The 17,271-nt window shown below is 37.1% G+C and overlaps 2 protein-coding genes across 4 annotated transcripts in view; one reads left to right on the forward strand and one right to left on the reverse strand.

Annotated features, from left to right (window-relative positions):
* The window catches only part of LOC101855932 (anillin), a 33,684-nt gene extending 28,142 nt beyond the window's left edge, over window positions 1-5,542 (forward strand). For all 3 annotated transcript variants that reach the window (XM_005093509.3, XM_005093511.3, XM_005093510.3), the window contains 4 exons: window positions 11-97; window positions 507-614; window positions 984-1,156; window positions 1,923-5,542. In XM_005093509.3, coding sequence (XP_005093566.1) covers window positions 11-97; window positions 507-614; window positions 984-1,156; window positions 1,923-2,058 — 504 coding nt within the window. In that variant the 3' untranslated portion in view covers window positions 2,059-5,542. The remainder of the gene's footprint in view (window positions 1-10; window positions 98-506; window positions 615-983; window positions 1,157-1,922) is intronic.
* LOC101856499 (WD repeat-containing protein 88) overlaps window positions 5,440-17,271 on the reverse strand; it is a 13,413-nt gene continuing 1,581 nt past the window's right edge. The window contains exons 2-11 of the mRNA XM_005093512.2: window positions 16,083-16,282; window positions 14,099-14,162; window positions 12,692-12,830; window positions 12,021-12,147; window positions 11,190-11,303; window positions 10,475-10,545; window positions 9,379-9,461; window positions 8,980-9,048; window positions 8,006-8,098; window positions 5,440-6,724 (exon numbers count right to left, since the gene is read on the reverse strand). Of these exons, the coding sequence (XP_005093569.1) occupies window positions 6,587-6,724; window positions 8,006-8,098; window positions 8,980-9,048; window positions 9,379-9,461; window positions 10,475-10,545; window positions 11,190-11,303; window positions 12,021-12,147; window positions 12,692-12,830; window positions 14,099-14,162; window positions 16,083-16,282 (1,098 nt within the window). The 3' untranslated portion in view covers window positions 5,440-6,586. The remainder of the gene's footprint in view (window positions 6,725-8,005; window positions 8,099-8,979; window positions 9,049-9,378; window positions 9,462-10,474; window positions 10,546-11,189; window positions 11,304-12,020; window positions 12,148-12,691; window positions 12,831-14,098; window positions 14,163-16,082; window positions 16,283-17,271) is intronic.

A 17,271-nucleotide genomic window follows, 5' to 3' on the forward strand; every position in this document is an offset into this window, starting at 1 on the left:
CCCCTTCCAGTTGCCGTACTTGTCGCCGCTGTATGGACAGATTTTCATGCGCTTGAAGTGCTTGATGGAGTCTAACGTTGAAGAGAGGGGATTCCTCGTAAGTTCTGCTTCGTGTAAAATTTTCAGTCTTTATTCTTAAGGAATAATTTGTGAAGGACGGTTTTGTTGTATTATTGTGCAGTTTGAAAGTCTTTACACTGAGACAAGAAAGACCACTCAGATTTTTTCAGCACAAAATTTCAACTAAAAGTATTTTTTAATCACTGAAATATTTTAGGTGGACAGACCTATTTTCTTGCCTTAATTTCTTTACTTGATGGTATTTGTTTGTACCATTATATATTTTGGGTAAAATTTAAAAGGATATCAGGGTCAGTGCTGAAATGGTTGTGTTGGACAAACCTTTTTGTGACTGAGTATTAGATTTTTATATTCATCTTCTCTCTTAACGTTTAAAAGAAGAATTTTTCGAGTTCATTTGCATCAACTTCAATTTGTGTCTTCAGACCATGTTTGATGACGTCAGTGGATTTGGTGCATGGCATCGCCGCTGGTGTGTTCTGTCTGGGAACAAGCTGTGTATCTGGAAGTACCCGGACGATGAGACAAGAAAGGTATGTTTCTTTCCACATAGGCTGTTGCCCCTTATTGCAATAGTTCATTTTGTTTCAAAACTCAAATGAACAACAGTTGTGTATGCTATATTTTACTTTTTATTTTTTTATGAGATTTCTATTAGTTTACCTTCAACAATCACTGCCTGTGGACACAAACCGTTCCATTAATAGATGAACCTATCACAAAGCAGAAAGATAAAGATTCTTGCTAATTCCTACCAAACTGGAAATGTTTAATGTGTCCCGTGGGCTCATATGACCATATGCAGTTGCGAGCACAGTTTAACACAAGTTACTAAAGCAAAAAAACCACCAAGATTTTGGGAAATGATAAACTTTATATCTATAAAATTATTTATTTTTCAGGACCCTATGTTCCTCATCGACCTGAAACGCTGCATAACAGAGAAAGTGGGTCTGGTGTCCCGTGATGTGTGCGCCCGTCCGAACACCTTTGAAATGGTCACTGTGAGGCAGCCTCTGAAGGGAGAGCACGACACCCTGGTCACAAAGACACACAACACTATGACCACAGTCAGGTGAGGGTCACGGCGAGGGCACTGGCAATGTATGATCAGTTTGATGGCTCTGTTTGTTGAGAAAGAATGCGAGAGAAAAAGTTTTGTTTTGGGCCACTTAGCACAGCAGTTCAGTTCGAATTAGGGGAAAGGTACAAATTGTTGCAGAGAGAAAAGAGATTCTGAAGTTTTTTGAATTTTTAACTGTCTGTTATAATGTCGGGATGCTTTGTAAGCAACAGATGAATTTCCACACTTATTTCATATTGTCAATACTAAGTGGAGCCATTTTTTTACCATGATCTTATATGATTTAGAGGCTTTTGTTCTGAACTAACCCATTTTTTAAATTTATTGGTATAAGCTCACACAACAGTGCAGGTGCCCATGCGTGCCAGCACGTACACCCCCAATACTTTGGATTTGGGTTCCTGCCCTGAAAAACAAAGTTTTTAGTGTCAACTTTTACCTATATTCTGTTTATGATGTGGATCTGTGTAGCTGGCTTTATTTGATAGTTCATTTAGTGTTAAAACTGCAGCCAACTGCCATTTTTACAATTAACCTTTTGATAAACTGCAAGTATTGTTTTTTTACAGCTCTGAGTATGTTAAGTGACACTTTGTGCAATATATAGGATTGTGAAACTCATTCAAACACATCAGGCTAGCAGAGACTCATGTGATTTCCCATTCTTTTTTTTCCTCATGTGCATTTGTTTTTTCCTTTCATTTTGTCTCACTTATTTCATCACATTTTGTTTGTTCCTCTTTTTCTTCCTATTCAGACATCAAGTGTCTGCCGATTCTAAAGAAGAGCGCATTGTGTGGTGCAATAAGCTCAACAGGGCTCTTGCTAACTTACGGACATGGCACGCCGATGCCCTGAAGCCAGTTAAACAGCAGCCAACTTCTCGTCGCTGAGTCGATGATCCTTGTCACCCCCTGTGCCTTTGGTATATTGTGAAGATTTTAATGCCTGCATATTTTTACAGCTAGATGAGAGCCTTTGGTACTTGTGCCTTTCAGGATCAGACAGATATTGTTTGCTGAACCTCTACAGATTTGATATCTTTTTATTTTAATAATGTTGAAGGTCAAAAATGTTTCTTTTCTGTATGTTTATACTATCACAGCGTGGAAGTATGTATTAGCTGTGGGGTTCAACTTCACGGCTATAACTTCTGCGCTACGAAATGCATGCTTCTGTGTAACATTTTAACTGGTGTGTTTCAGCCTCTAGCGAGTTGTATAAATTTGACTTTCTATTTAAAGTGATCTATAATTATATATATATATATATTTTGTGAGCAAAAGCATTTCTTGTACACAGAGATAAATGTGAATCATACGAAAACAAATTTGAAGATAGCTGTAAGTAGGCCCTTGGTCTCCTATGTTCCCCCGGTAGAGCTCCAAGGATAGTTCAGTGTAGGTTCCTCAACTATTTATTTTAAGCACATGGCCAGTTTCCTGACCAGAGCCATCATGTGTTTGCTAGTTCCCAGTCTGTCACACAGGCGTATGCTGTCTTTTGAAGATTCTCTGACCAGCATAGTTATTTAAGTTTAAGTAGAGTTTAAGCAAGAACTCTGTTAAGGCAGTGGACTTCTGCTGTTTTTCAGCTTTAGTGGTCTGCTAATTTATGTGCACTGAGACCTTCAAGACTTTCATCCTCATCTGAGGAAAGTGCTCGATTTATCCCACCTCAGGATCAAAGGTGGCTGGTACCGGCATCTAATAATAATCCAAAATTTTCACCAAACCAGCACTGATCACTAGATAAAAGCAGGTACCCTGACATTAGGGGCAAGCATTGTACCTCAGGGCGAAGGGGACCTCTTAGTAGGTCTTACTTCTTTCCTATTCTTCTGCTGCCTGTCTTTCCTCTGCTATTCTCATTACTTTATGTTATATTGTTATCGTTATGCAGAATCCTTCTCAACAGTGTCTTGCTCCTACCTCTAACTCGAACTTTTTCTACTTCTGTGTGTTTGTTTCCTATCATGAATTTTCAAATGATGTTCACGCCCGTTTTGGGAACAATTTATGTCTTAGCTTTTCATTGACTGTAAATGTCTTTCATATTTTTAATCTAACGTATTTTGTATATTTCTGCTCTACCCTTTTGGGATCAACACCACAATTGAGGGTTATTGCTTGGACTCTTCATTCACTGCCACACAAGTGTTGACTGACATTTTACCTTTTCCCCATCAGTTTTTTTAAAGAATGGTATTCCTTAGAAGAAAAAAAATCAACATTTATATACTTGTTCATCTGTCCTGTTCTCCCTAAATTGAAAAAAATCTGTAAGTGTCAGGCTGTATCCAAGATGAGATGAATAGGAAATTTATTGTTTCTTTTACTTGAATATACTTCCTGCCGATACAAGTTTGTACAAACAGATGTCATGAAATGAGTATTGCTAGTTCTGAGTGAAAAATCCTATGTTTGGAGGTTTTTCGTTTTAATTATTCGACTGATCTACTTTAATGCAGTATTTTTTTACACTATGTGTCTGGACTTGTGAATGAATATATTCAATTTTTGTCATATTCATTGTGCCTGTCAGTCAATACATCTGTTCAGCAAACGGCTCCTTCTTTCCTTTCACACATCTATCGTTCTGATCTCTCCTCCATTTTTGTGTTTGTTATTACTAAAACTAAATAAGGGGCTATTGTGTATACATTATAGGTGTTGAAAAGACTTTTAATCTGGTAATCGTACATACTGTATAGAATTTTTTTTAAAGGATTGTATGCACATTCGTGGAAGCATCAGGCTTTATAACACATTACATATGAGATAGTCCCTTGGGTTTTCCATGCATGTACTGAAATATAGGGTATAGTAGAAGGTGTGTTAATAAGTCTGTACTCTGTCAATGAAGAATCTGTGCTGTGCAACGATGAAACCTGGAGAACACAATTTTTATCTTTGTATAACGCTGCATGTGGAATTTGGGGAAAATCCATTGAATGGTTAGAACTTAACGAACATTTTATTGAACGTTGTTCTTGAATATATTTTTTGACGAATGCTATTTGGCTATGAAATTCTCCCACACCCACCCTATTTACAGGATGTAGCGCCCTCTGACTTTACCCTTTTCCCAAATCTGATCGAGAAATCACAGAGAAATGTCTCCATTGTGATGGAGATGCAATATCTGCAGAGGAGGAAAGGTTTGAGTCCTGTCCTAGGTCATACTTTGCTCAAGGACTTTCAAACATCTAACAAAGATGGCCAGTGTGTCAACTTGCCGAATGTATGTGTAGAGAGAAGTAGCATTGTGACTGTCAAATCTCAATTTTCTAGTTTACTTCTTTCATATTTAGGGTAAAGACTTCTTGACTGCCCCTCGTTTGGAAGGTAATTAATGTTTCACAAGTACAGGTCTCTTCTTGGGAGGGGCGTGGGGTGACAATGATCATGTCGTGCAGTACAGTCCATTTTTCAGAAGGTATGACTTTCAACCATGTAGAAATATCCTATGACTGTCTGCTAGCAATGTGACTACAATGGGTACTCAGTTCAGAACAAGTCTGGTTACTAGTATAGCCTTTTCTCCGCCTCCTGAAAAGCACGCATGCCTGCTTGAAAAAGGAACACTCACTCTCACACACAGTTACAGCCTTTGGCTGAGAAGATAAATATTGGTCCCACTTGTGGACTTGAACCATATCAGTCAAGTTCAGACAACTTGATATGAGAACGGGTTCAGCTGTTTGACTGTGAATAGCTCTTTAAGACAATGTGTTATGGCAAAGTATTTGGTGAATATCTTAAAGCATCACTAATGTCTTGACGAAACTTTGTACAAATCTATGAAAAATGAGTGGTTGGTTTCTGTTCTTCTGATGTGACCTGCTCCTTTTTCTTTTCTATTTCACTATTTCCCTAATCTTATCTCGTCCTGGCAAACTATCGCTGTGGTGAAGACTCACAGGTTCTCTCTCCAAGATGTTAAGTTCAATGTTCGCCATTCTGAACAATCAGTCATCCCTTTGTATTATATACAAATCATTTGTTGTCTTTCATAAAGAGCTTTTGTTTCTGTTTTTGCCATAATGTTTTTTGCGTATGCTGATGAATAGTCACTCCACGTGTACTGAACACTGCCATCACCGAATCCTTTCATAAAAGCATCATGTCCTCTGGTGCTATAAGTCAGTCTCATTTTCTCAACCAACTATAATTTTATCTTTCTATCTTCATCTGTTCACCATTCGTTAGTCTGGATATTGTGTAGGTACTCACAAACTTTAGGTCTAGCAGTAGATATATAACAACGAGAGCTTTGTGTAGCAAACATTTATTACATTATCACAGTGATGCAAAGAATAGCCCGGCATATTATTTGTACATGTATTACTGTAATAAACATACAACTTAATACTGATGATGTTAAAGAGTTGTTGATTATTTCATTGGCTTTTTGAGCTTGCTGATGAGAGGCATTGGCACTACAATCCTATTCTGGTTTCAGTGTTACTTCTCTTTCTGTCGACCCGTTGCAGTAATCAATGCTGGTAGGTAAAATACTTGCTATTGTGGAGGCTTTAATTTTTCAACACTTTAGCTCCTTCAGTGCTAATGATGAAAATTCTCTCAAGACAGGCCTCACCAATGAGCGATCATACAACACTCTAAGGTTGGTCCTAGAGAGGCTCTGTAGGTCTGACCTGTAGCTCGTCAAGCGCACGCCGTCAGCGTGACAGCACAGCCACACTGCGTTGGCTTCTGTGTCTGAGTAAGCGCCCTCTGCATGTCAGCACAGCCTCTCTAGACTAGAAGCACACAGGCCTATGAATGTAAACAAACAGTCAAAACTAGGTCAACCTCTCGATTCAAAATTTTAATGTAGGATAAAGTGCATTTCTTGGGATTTTGTGGTCAAGTGTTAGATCAATATCTAATAGTAATAGTAGAGGCACCTAATAATACTTCTTGCTGATTTTGATGATCTGTGAAGAATTTCAGTCAAAAATAAAAAGGGAGCGAGGCTGCGTGCGACACATGTCCGACATGTTTTACAACACTGTTGAATAGCATGTCTGACGCGTCTTGCAGCTCAGAGGACAATAGACAGACCATACAGCGACGCTGCTCAGGCACACGATAATGTATACGTTCCTTTGCATGGGGCGAGCTACAGGTCAGACCTACAGAGCCATTCTTGGACCGGCCTAACACTGACACCTAATCAGCCAATCCTCTCTCTTCTGTCAACTGTTCATGGGTTAAGCTTGCACATCTGTCTTTGTTACGAAAGCTGAGTAGTACAAGATCTTTGAGTGTAGGGCATTGGGCTAGTTGATAAAAATCCCAATACAAAAATAACTGTTGAAGCAAATCATTGAAATTCATCAGTCATACTTTAACAATGACGTACAGATAAGATGCAAGTAAAGTCTACGATGAGATTTATGTCCAGCAGAATACTTCAAGCACTTTGTTCTGACGTCTCACTAAAACTAAGCCATGACTTCTCCGGACTTGCAAGACGGCAAAAGACACAGACGGTCACATCTCGGAAGCTCTCTAGCTGGGACATGGAGAATGGTTTGGCACACTTGGAGCACTGAGAATACAGACATTATTGCAACACATGATTACTTCATCTATTATCACATGCACATTCACATTTCATGATTCACTTGTTAGACCATTTGCAGTAATTGCACTTTCTCTACTTATGACATGGTGAACTTTGAGTTGTGAGAGGGAGCTTTGTAGAAACTATAACTGTAACCACCATGTAACAAATTGAGGCAGAAAATATGTGAGGCAGAAAATATGTGAGGCAGCGTGGTGAAATCAGGCGCTCGTCAAAATAACGAAATCAGAGAAACGCATTTTTCTGCCAGTTTGGAAATTTTTATAGAATTTTAATTTTTAGGCCTAACCTCTTTTGTGTCCATATTATAAAAGCATCTTCCCACGAGACTTTTACAGAAAAATGCTGATAAAAGGCACAAAATATGTCATTTTTCAGACTTTAGCTACTGGAGTTACAAATCTTTGGCTGCCATGTTCTCGCTAATTTCACCACTGAAACCATGTGAACTCACTTCCTTCAATCGCAAATATCTTGAGTTCTATTCAAGATAAATGGATATTTATTTCATTGGAAGCGAGGCAAATAAATCAGCTTTCAAATTATACTAATAACTGACTCCACATGCCCAAAAATTGATGAACGCCTGATTCCACTGCTCCATGACACATATGGTAGATCACAAAGCTAGAATTTGAGGATGCTTTGAAAAACCAGTATTTCTTGACACAGTCCACTACGGATGAGTTGATGTATTTGGGGGAGTGAAAAAAAACAACAAAGATCAAAACAAGCAGAGTTTACTGTAATGTGGTCAATAAACTATAAGGGGGTAGGGTGTTAGGTACATTTCAGTGCTGGTACTGGTACAGATATGTTAGAGCAAAAAAATTGCATGTGTAAAATGATATTCTATGCAAGTTATTGCAAGTGAATAGTTTTATGTCGTAATATCCATCTCCTCAATCCAATACAATATTCTATTTATTCTTAGTTTTGCTTATGGTATGGTAATGATCATCTTGATCAACTATATGACCGTTTCTATAAGTAGAATCATCAACAGTTTTTTAATTTTTGACTGAATTTATTTTTATAATTCCTTTTCGATTGCTCTTGGTACCAGACTTGGCCATGCCATTTTGAAAGTGACATATATGATGGAGTCCTGCACTCTTTTTTTTGTGTTTAGAATTTAATAGAAATAGAATAGTGAAGGATAAAATTAGGATTTGAAATCTGTAAAGGATGAAAATTACCTACTAAATCTCAGAGGCACAACTTTATTCTGAGAAGGAACAGTACCTTGATAACCTTGACACCCTGGGCTTTCTTGTTCTCCAAAACAATTGGAATCTTGTCTGAATCCGCAATGTTCCAGAGACGAACTGTTTTGTCCTGCAGAATTTTTTTTTTTTAATTTATAAATATTTTACAAAAGTTTAAATTTAAATGTGAAAGTATTGTGAGGCTTCAAGAAAATCAGCCAGGAGGTGTTGCAGATGGTTATTTTGAGATATCGTTAAGAATAGGCAAAATAAGTAGGCCTTCTTTTCCATCCCAAGGTTTTATGAAATATGGAATCATAAAGTATAGCTAAATCTTAATTCCCAAAAAATTTTGCTCAAATATTCTAAAAACTTTAAAACAAATTATTTAGGTGATTTACAGCTGACAAATAAAAAGAAAAACAGAACAGCCCATCCTTAAAATTTCAAAGTCATTTTCTCACTACTTATCCTTCAGACCCTTGTGTCCCCTGAAGTGTTATATATTTCTTCAGAATGCTCTAATTGCACCTGGAAACAGTTAACAATGCTCAAGATAACTTTTTCATGCAAAAGTGTCAATTTCAATAATGTTGACTTTTCAACGGATTTCCCTCAGAGCCGCACAAGAACGCCAACACTCCTTCAGAACATGATGAATCAGAATCTGAACTACTTCGGGCATATCAAACGCCATTATTCACTCGAGAAACATTCTGGAAGCAAAGGTAGAGGGCAAGATGGGAAAAGGGAGACCTTACAGTACAGGCTTTACAGAGGATGGGAACAAGACACAGAAACCTGGCTTGGAACTGGAATAAAAACAACTCAAGCAGGCAGAATGGCAAAAGACAAAAAGTGTTTTTCGCTGAAAGATCTTAGAAGCAATGTCCAGTAGCTGGAAAACCTAAGGAGAAGTAAGTTTTCATCTAAAGCATTTTTCAAGATTGATAAAGGTTGCACCTTATTTAAAGCAAGTAGAAACCTGACAAGAGAAGAAAAGTTAATCACCTTTGAACAGGATAGTAACCAGTCTTGATCTTCACTGAAGCAGATGTCATTTATCCAGCCAAAATGACCCTGTAACAAACCAAAGGGTAAAATTACTATAGAGTACGGGGAGATATTTTACGGCGTGTTCCCATCTTCATGCTGGGACAAAGTACCCCACACAGCCTGGTCTGGTACTAACAGGCAGGGTTGAGGTAGCAAAAAAAAAAAAAATCTTTTCAATAATTGATTGAGATGTTAAACAGTTACAATAAGTGTGTTATACCCGTTGATATGATCATAGTAAATAAGTAAGTTTATATCAGATGTTGTGATGAAAATTTTGAAATGTAGTTATCAGTGGTAAGCATACAAAGCCATCTATTTGATCTAACTATGTGAAGCTGGCTGAAAAAATACCTGAAGTTTCATTTTCTGTACACTGTTCTCCACATCCCACACTACAACACTTAAGTCATAAGATCCAGTGACAAGGAACAGTCCTGAAAGAAAGTACAAAGAGTCAAAGTCAAAGGAATGTGACTAGCCTACAAAGATCTCATCTCGATCATATCATATATAATATCTTATATATAATACACAGTCGAACATGTCAAAGACGACCACCCATTGTCGGGGAGAAAAGTGGTCCTCATAGACAGGTGGCCCTCTTTGACAATGTCATTCTGATGTTTTACCCTATCCGTACGCCCTGGGGTCATTTTGTACCCCCGCGGTTGTATTCTTCACATTTTAGAATACTTCTAGTAGGAATATTTCTTTGAAACTTTCAGTATTTCTCAAAAAATCATTTTGACAGACTCCTATTTCTATGCAAAGCGTACGGATCGGATTAATGAGTAAATTTCCTCTTTGGAAGTGGTGGCACAGAGTTTCGCACATCGTATGGATACTATAGTAAAACACGACATACGGATAGGGTTTAAAAAATGCTTGGGGAAGGTGGGAAAAGATGGTTTGTACAGGTGTTTGTCTTGGACAGGTGGTTGTCAGAGGAGGCTTGACTGTATAAGGGTGTTGTTTTTTGGCTCTTTACCTACTTTGAGTTGAAAGTTCACAAAAGGAATTTAGAAATGATGTTATTTTTTACTGAAAACAGTATTATGTTCACAAAATATTTCATGACATATATTACATCTCAGAATCTGTGCATTCCCTTTTCCCTTATAATATAGCTTTTCTAGTAGTAGAAGTGTAAATTCTATTAATCCAAAATTCTCGCAATAAAATGTACAGATATTTTAATTTAATATTATCTTTTCTTTCACATTTGTGGGTGGTTGGAGAGTACTACTGAAACTGACAGATCCTACTTTTCTTTCCCTCAGTTGTTTCTGTCCATCTAACTCACTTTCTCCTTGCACCAAAAGATTGTCGTTATCATTTTGATGTGCCTTTGTTTCTTAAAATTTTCTTACACTTCAAATTGTTTCATACTTCACTGTCTCTGAGTTTGAAGAGTAACTACAGAAGTGAAAGAAGAAGAACATCATACCATCGGCACTGAAGCTGCAGCAGCTGATAGATCCGTCATGTGCACCTTTCAGAGCAGAGGGTCCTTGAGATCTGAAAGTGTGAGGAATTTTTACTCCAAAGACCTGATTTTTCAGAAACAAAATGCAGCATTCCTCAATGACCTTGACCATCAATGATTTATTTATAGACGCACCAGCCATCAATGTCCAGGTGCTGTTTTAGCCTCTTTTTCCTGTCTGTGGATTAATATTTGTTGTTTCCAATTTATTGGTTCCGCTTCCATGTACCCCGTATCTATGGTTCTCAACCTGGAAATCGCCTATAATTCGCTGTAATTGCCCCCCCCCCCCCCCCCCCCCCTTATAGTTATAGTGTCATCATTCACGTTACCGTCCATTTTTATCGATAACACGATTAAGGGCAGTATTAATGATAATTAATTAAGAGAAATAAGAATTTAAAAAATTAAAAGAAAAATAAATTTAAAAAATACACCAATTAAATAATAAACAAAAGTAACTTAACTAAGCAAAACTTCAAGATATACATATCATGAACAGGCGCATCAGGCAGTTACTTTACTGCCAGTGGCTTTCATTCCTAAAGTGGGGCAGTATCCGTGTGAATAATCTTATTGGGTGAGTAGGTAGGTGGCTGAATGAGTTTGAACCCACCTTCACTGAAGCAATCTTCCATTGGCTAACCTAAAGCAAGAAAAACAACAATGTACCAACCTGTACATTCCAGTTGCCACATCCCAGAGCAGGACACTTTTATCCCAGGATGCTGTAGCAAACTTTCTTTCATCACTAGTGATGGAACAGCTAGAAACAATATTTGTGTGTCCGCTGTAGAAAGGAAAAAGTATAACTAATTACAGGGATGTAAACAGGTTTTGAAAAAAAATCCTAAAAATATATGGTGTGCGCACCGACTGAAATAAGAATACAGTGAGACTATATTATATTTGTTTCTTTCCCTCTATTACAACAAATAATCTCTATTTAGTATATATAATATGTATTGTTTGTAGTAGACTTTTGTTAAAAGCTGGGGCCAAAATGGCAAGTCGGCCGGAAAAAGCAGGAAGATTTACATCCCTGTAATTAGTGTCATGAGTCTTACACAAACACCTCGGAAACTAAAAGTAGGCCTACTTCTGAAATTATGAAAACTGAGCCCAAAAATGTAAAATTATGCGATTCTGTTAATTTCAGCAAAGAATGATAAAGGAAAATAATAAGAAATTATGCAAAATTTAAAGAATAATCATAATGAGCTCTAATCAACAAAATTTAGGTGATAATAAAACATAGTACTTCCACGATTTCAGATGCAAATTAAATAAAGCATTAAATCTATGGGAAATTTGCAGAACTGATTGAAACACCTACTGTACCATATGTGTTATAAGTTTCGTGCTTATTTTTTTTTTAGGCAGAAACAAATGAAGTAGCACATGTCAAATGGGAATGATCTTCTGCAGGAGCAAAGTGAAATGCAATTTGAAACTTTGTTTCTCCAAGATGAAAGAGTTGTGCCAGCATGACACATTTAAAACTTACACCAGTTTGATTGTTGGGGTGCCAGTAACAAGGTCAAAAAATTTTGCTGATCTGTCCATGGAGGTTGTGATAACTTTGTCGTCTGCCGGGGCAAACTTGCAGCTCGTTATTGAACTCTCGTGTAATCCTAATGAAAAAAGAAGAAATGAGTTTAATCAGAATGACAATTTCAAAAAGCGTAATAAAGCATTCCTTTCCATAGCAATATGAACATACATTGTGTATCTAACATTGTATGAGTAAAGAGCACTGAAGACAACTTTTACACACTCATAATGCAAATGACACTGAAGGCGAAGGCCATTCTTGAAGACTCACTGCTTATAAAAATATCAAAAGACAAAACGCGAAGATGGGAGAAAGTGGATCACCAGAGTATGTAATAGAGCAGTACACATTTCATTAACTCACTCAAAAAGTTTTGTATTGTGGCAATGTACCACCAATCAGTAACACGAAACTGTTTCTGTTATTTTCTTAAACCCGAAATTGTCACTTTGTTATTTTCTCTTTAGAAATGACATGGATTTGTATGTGTATGCCCTAGTGTTGAATGAAAAATTTCCAAATAGAATAGAGTAAAAAAGCCTCTGTGTTATTTCTAACTTCAGCTCTTGTCTCCAGTCATTTTAAACCAACATTACATTGAAAGAATCCTATCATAAACTCACCTTTGCAATCAAAAATACATTCACCACTCTGTAAGTCATAAACTCTTAAAGCTTTTCCCAGATCAGATCCACAGGCAATCATTTTTTCATCATGGGACACTTGACAACATGTCAAGAAATCTTCATGTGTCTTCTCAAGCTGAAGAATGAGACAGTGAAATATTTTTTTAAAATTCAGAGCAGCTTTAAACATCCCCCCCCCCCAAACCAACAAAAGACAGTTTCCATCACAAAGAGGGCTACAAGCAGATACCCCTCATCATTATTTTTAGGCCGGTGCTTATGATAAAGCGACAATAAAATAGAATGCAGTTATGTCGTAAATTTAGTGGCTATCTGACTATACTATCACCACCAGCCTCAGAACTTACCAGACACGTTATGAAGCAACCACTTTTTGAGGCAGTGATCTCTGTGTGACTACACAACAATAAAACTAATCTGCAGGTTTCATTTGATTGCTGTATCTATGTGAAGTCTTCCTCTACAACTAAGATGTGGACCTGATAAACTGTGAATCTTTTAATGCCCTGTCAAGTCAATTTGGATAATTGCAGAGTTGGTCTGTTTCAATCCTGCTTGTCATGGCCAAAGGCTGAATGGGGTGCAGCTGCCCGGCAGAAAGACAAAGGTAGTTGATAAAACAGATTTTCTGACTAAAAAATTGAGCTCCAGTCTTTAGCATGTGACAGTGAAAGGCATGACCACCACAAAAAAAGATGCTCTTGGCGTGAGTTCATAACATTATCAATTTTGTAAGTCCAAAAAATGTGGCGTCGGTAGCCCAGTGGTTAGCCTACTGGACTTGTAATTGTGAGATTGTGGGTTCAGGGGTTCAAGCATCAGCTCGGTCTGACGTTGTGTCCTTGGAAAAGGCACTTTACACAAATTTCCCATTTGGCTTGGTCCTTTCGGAGATGGATGTTAAAACTCAGAGGTCCCGCCTCTTAAATAACCTAGCAGTATTGATAGGGGCGTTCAACCTATACCACTTCACCATTTCCAAACCGTAAAATGATATGTCTTTGGTAAAGGTTATTGGAGGGGAAAATTTTGTTAGAGGTAGGCCTACTGGGTACATCATATTTTGAGGTGTTTGAAAATTCTTAGAAAGTAGTTAACAAATCTTGTTTAAAACATTGAACCTTAAAAGGGGAAGTTACATAGAGTAAGTGAAGGCAAGTCAATCAAAGAGTTAATTAAAGAGATCTGAATAGGCCTGAGCATGGTATAAAATGAATATGACTGCAACATCTTTATAAGCTTATGACTTTTCAATTTTGCATTATATTTTGCTAAAAAGTGTAACTATCACCACAATTCAAAGCAAATAATAAGAAATGGAACAAGGGGGAAAATATCATGCGCAATCTCTTGTTAGAATTTGAGTTTCAAACTTTTACTTACAATGCATTGCCCAGTCTCAGCATCCCAAAGTTTGAGCTTTTTGTCCCATCCACAGGTAAGAAACCTAAAAGAAAAGTCAAAGCCGCCATTAGGGTTGTTTTCTTTGGTTTTAGTAGAGGTTTTACGGCGCCCACAATTGCATAAGGTCATATGAGCACCAAAGGGTGGATGTCAACAGAGAAGTCCTTACAGGGAATCAGGGTTACTCTGCTCACCTCTCTAGCTTCACAGCACAAAGTCTGCTTTGACTATCAAGGCACACCGGAAATAACGGGTCACAAGAGTTTGACAAACATACAAAAAAAATAGAGGAATATTGACGATAGTAATGATTAGGACAGAAAAAGCAGCAGTTCCCTGCTGCAGTTCAGGCACAGTTACGAGCATGACATTGATGAATCAGCCCATTTACAATTACAAATTCTACTCAGCATAAGAACATGGTTAATGTCCCCCCTTTGAGAATGGCCTGAAGACACTTCAGTCCGTAGACACTTCAGTTCATAGCACTGCCCTGGGGGGTACCATAACATTTGCACACAGAGTAGAATCTAACAATTGCCTATAAAGGTCTTTATTAAAGCAGCTTGGTTCAAGTCTCTCTGAGAATAGCTAATAAGGTAATTTAAAAACATTGCTATTCTTTCAGAAGGTAAACCTGAGACTTCTCTTTTTGAAAATCAAAGGGTTGAATTCACAAGCAATTATTCAAAGGTGATACAAATACTATTTAAGGAAAAACAAAATCAACTTTGAGCCTTATCATAGATATGAATGTCATAAAATCTTTTATTTTTTATAGTAGAGGGTTTTACGGCGCTCGCAACTGCATAAGGTCATATGAGCGCCAAGGGGTAGGTGTCAACAGAGAAGTCTTTTTGGGAATCAGACTTATTCTGCTTACCTCTCAAGCTTCAACAGCACAAGGTCTGCTTCGACTATCAAGGCACCCCAAAAATAGCAGGTCACAAGAGAGTGACAAACATATAAAAGAAGTAGAGGAAAAATGACAATAGTAAGAATTAGGAAAGAAAAAACAGCAGTTCCCTGTTGTAGATCAGGCACAGTTATGAGCGTGACATGAATCAGCCCATTTACAATTCTACTGTGCTTGAACGAGAAATGTCCCCCTTTGGGAATGGCCTAAAGATACTACAGTCAGTGGCACTACCCCGGGGGGCTATTAAATTTTGACGGTGCAATTAGATCTTAAAAAAAAAATAGAAGTAAAACACAAAAACATTGAAAAAAATATTATTGGCAACTCTGCCATGATCTGATAAAATGCATTTTTCTCAAAATCAAAGTTTCGAGATAATCGCGATTTAGTGTTTTTTGCTAATTAAACAAATAAATAGCAATGTTGTTTTTGTTTGACTATCCCACATGTAGGTACATCTCATTTACCACGACTAGACAAAATTTTATCGAATTTGAGCTTAAGACAAACAAACAAATAAGAATGCGTTTTATCAGATCACCCTGGTAGAAATGCGCTTTGTTTTCACTGCATTAATCCCAGAATGATCTGATAAAACTGATTCATTTTCTGCGTTTCGTTAACCATGATCCCGAAAAACGCAGTTGTAAGAAGGATATTAAATTTTTCTTGAACCTACGGACCGAAAGGCAAAGTTGTGACTTGCTTAGAAATGTTCAATATGCAGATAAAAAATGGGTTTCATCAGATCATGGCAGTTATGGACAGTAAATATGCAAGAAAAAAAATGCATTTCATCCGATCATCTCTAAAAAAATGTGTTTCATTAGATCACATTGGAAATAAATGCATTTTAACAATTCAAAAAGGCTAATTTATTCAAAAACTAGTCACAGTTAGGCTCTCATATTGATATCTCAAGATGGCTTTCTTTCAACATGGAGAATTCATTAGTGGAAAAAAAATGTTTCCGCCAAAATGAAAAAAATGCGTCTTATCAGATTATGGCAGAACTGGAATTGGTTACAATTGCATCTTACTTACTTTGATCCATCAGGCAATGAGTGAGCTTGTGGGATGTTCACTTCATGCAGATTGTCATAAGTCTGAATGCATTTGCCTGTTCTAAAGTTCCAGAGACGAATGCTGCAGTCCTCTGAAGCACTGAATATTTTCTGAGTATTCTGAATGAACTGGCAACTATTCACACTTTCTGAATGGCCTTGAAGTACTTTGATTCGCACCTAAAAAGAATAAAGTAAGTGACAAATTTAAATTGAGTATAACTAAGAAAGAAATCTGAACCAGTTACAACAGCTATCTGAGCAAGTAGCTCAGTCTTTCTGATGGGATATTGTATCCCTCTCAGCGTGGGTTGGGTTAACAGGCAGGATCTGAAGCCTAAAAGATCTAAATTGTATCACGGAGGCGTAAAAACACCTAATATTTAGCCAACCCCTCCCACTTAAGCTGTTAGCTATGGATAAAGAAATAGAGACCCTCCAGCCGTGCTCACTTTTGAAGAACGTCTTAATAAATAAATAAATTATATTCCAGATTTTTCAAACATGAATACCTCGAGTCCCATCAAAACATTAATGTGATGATAAGAATTCCTACATCTTACAGCCCTAGAGTTTGCACAAAAGGCATTGGGTGGGCGGAACTGTAGAGTAGATATAACAAGTTGTGGGTACAGGACCAATTAGTTATCAGACCTGTTTTAAGATTGGCTAGTTATCTTGTACAGTGATCAACAGACAAACATGCCTATTAATGATATCAATTTAATAAGGCAGTTTACCACAGTTATGTGGTGTTGTGCCCTTAGCACTTAGCCTTCTCCTGTGAGAGTCTTCACATTAAAATCATGAGATAAAATTGTTTTAAGTTTTATTTAAAAAACTAAAAAAGGTGCAAAGCAAATGGAAGAACTTATGGACTGAGGAAAATTCATATTCTCATTATGTTCCATCTATCATAAATCCAACTGACATCTCTCTATACTATATGATATATTAATATTATTTTTATTAACATTGATCCGTCTCAAGCTTAAATATTCTAAAGCACTTTCATTGTTCATTTTTATTTGCTTTACACAAATTTTGACTTTATATCCACTGCAAATTGTAAGTTTATGAGATTATGGATATTTTAAAATAAACTACATCAACAACAAGACCAATGTGTAGGCTATTGACTTAAATTGTTTTTAAACAACATGGGGGGG

The sequence above is a fragment of the Aplysia californica genome, unplaced genomic scaffold, assembly GCF_000002075.1.
Source record: "Aplysia californica isolate F4 #8 unplaced genomic scaffold, AplCal3.0 scaffold00065, whole genome shotgun sequence".
NCBI classification, from domain to species: Eukaryota; Metazoa; Mollusca; class Gastropoda; order Aplysiida; family Aplysiidae; genus Aplysia; species Aplysia californica.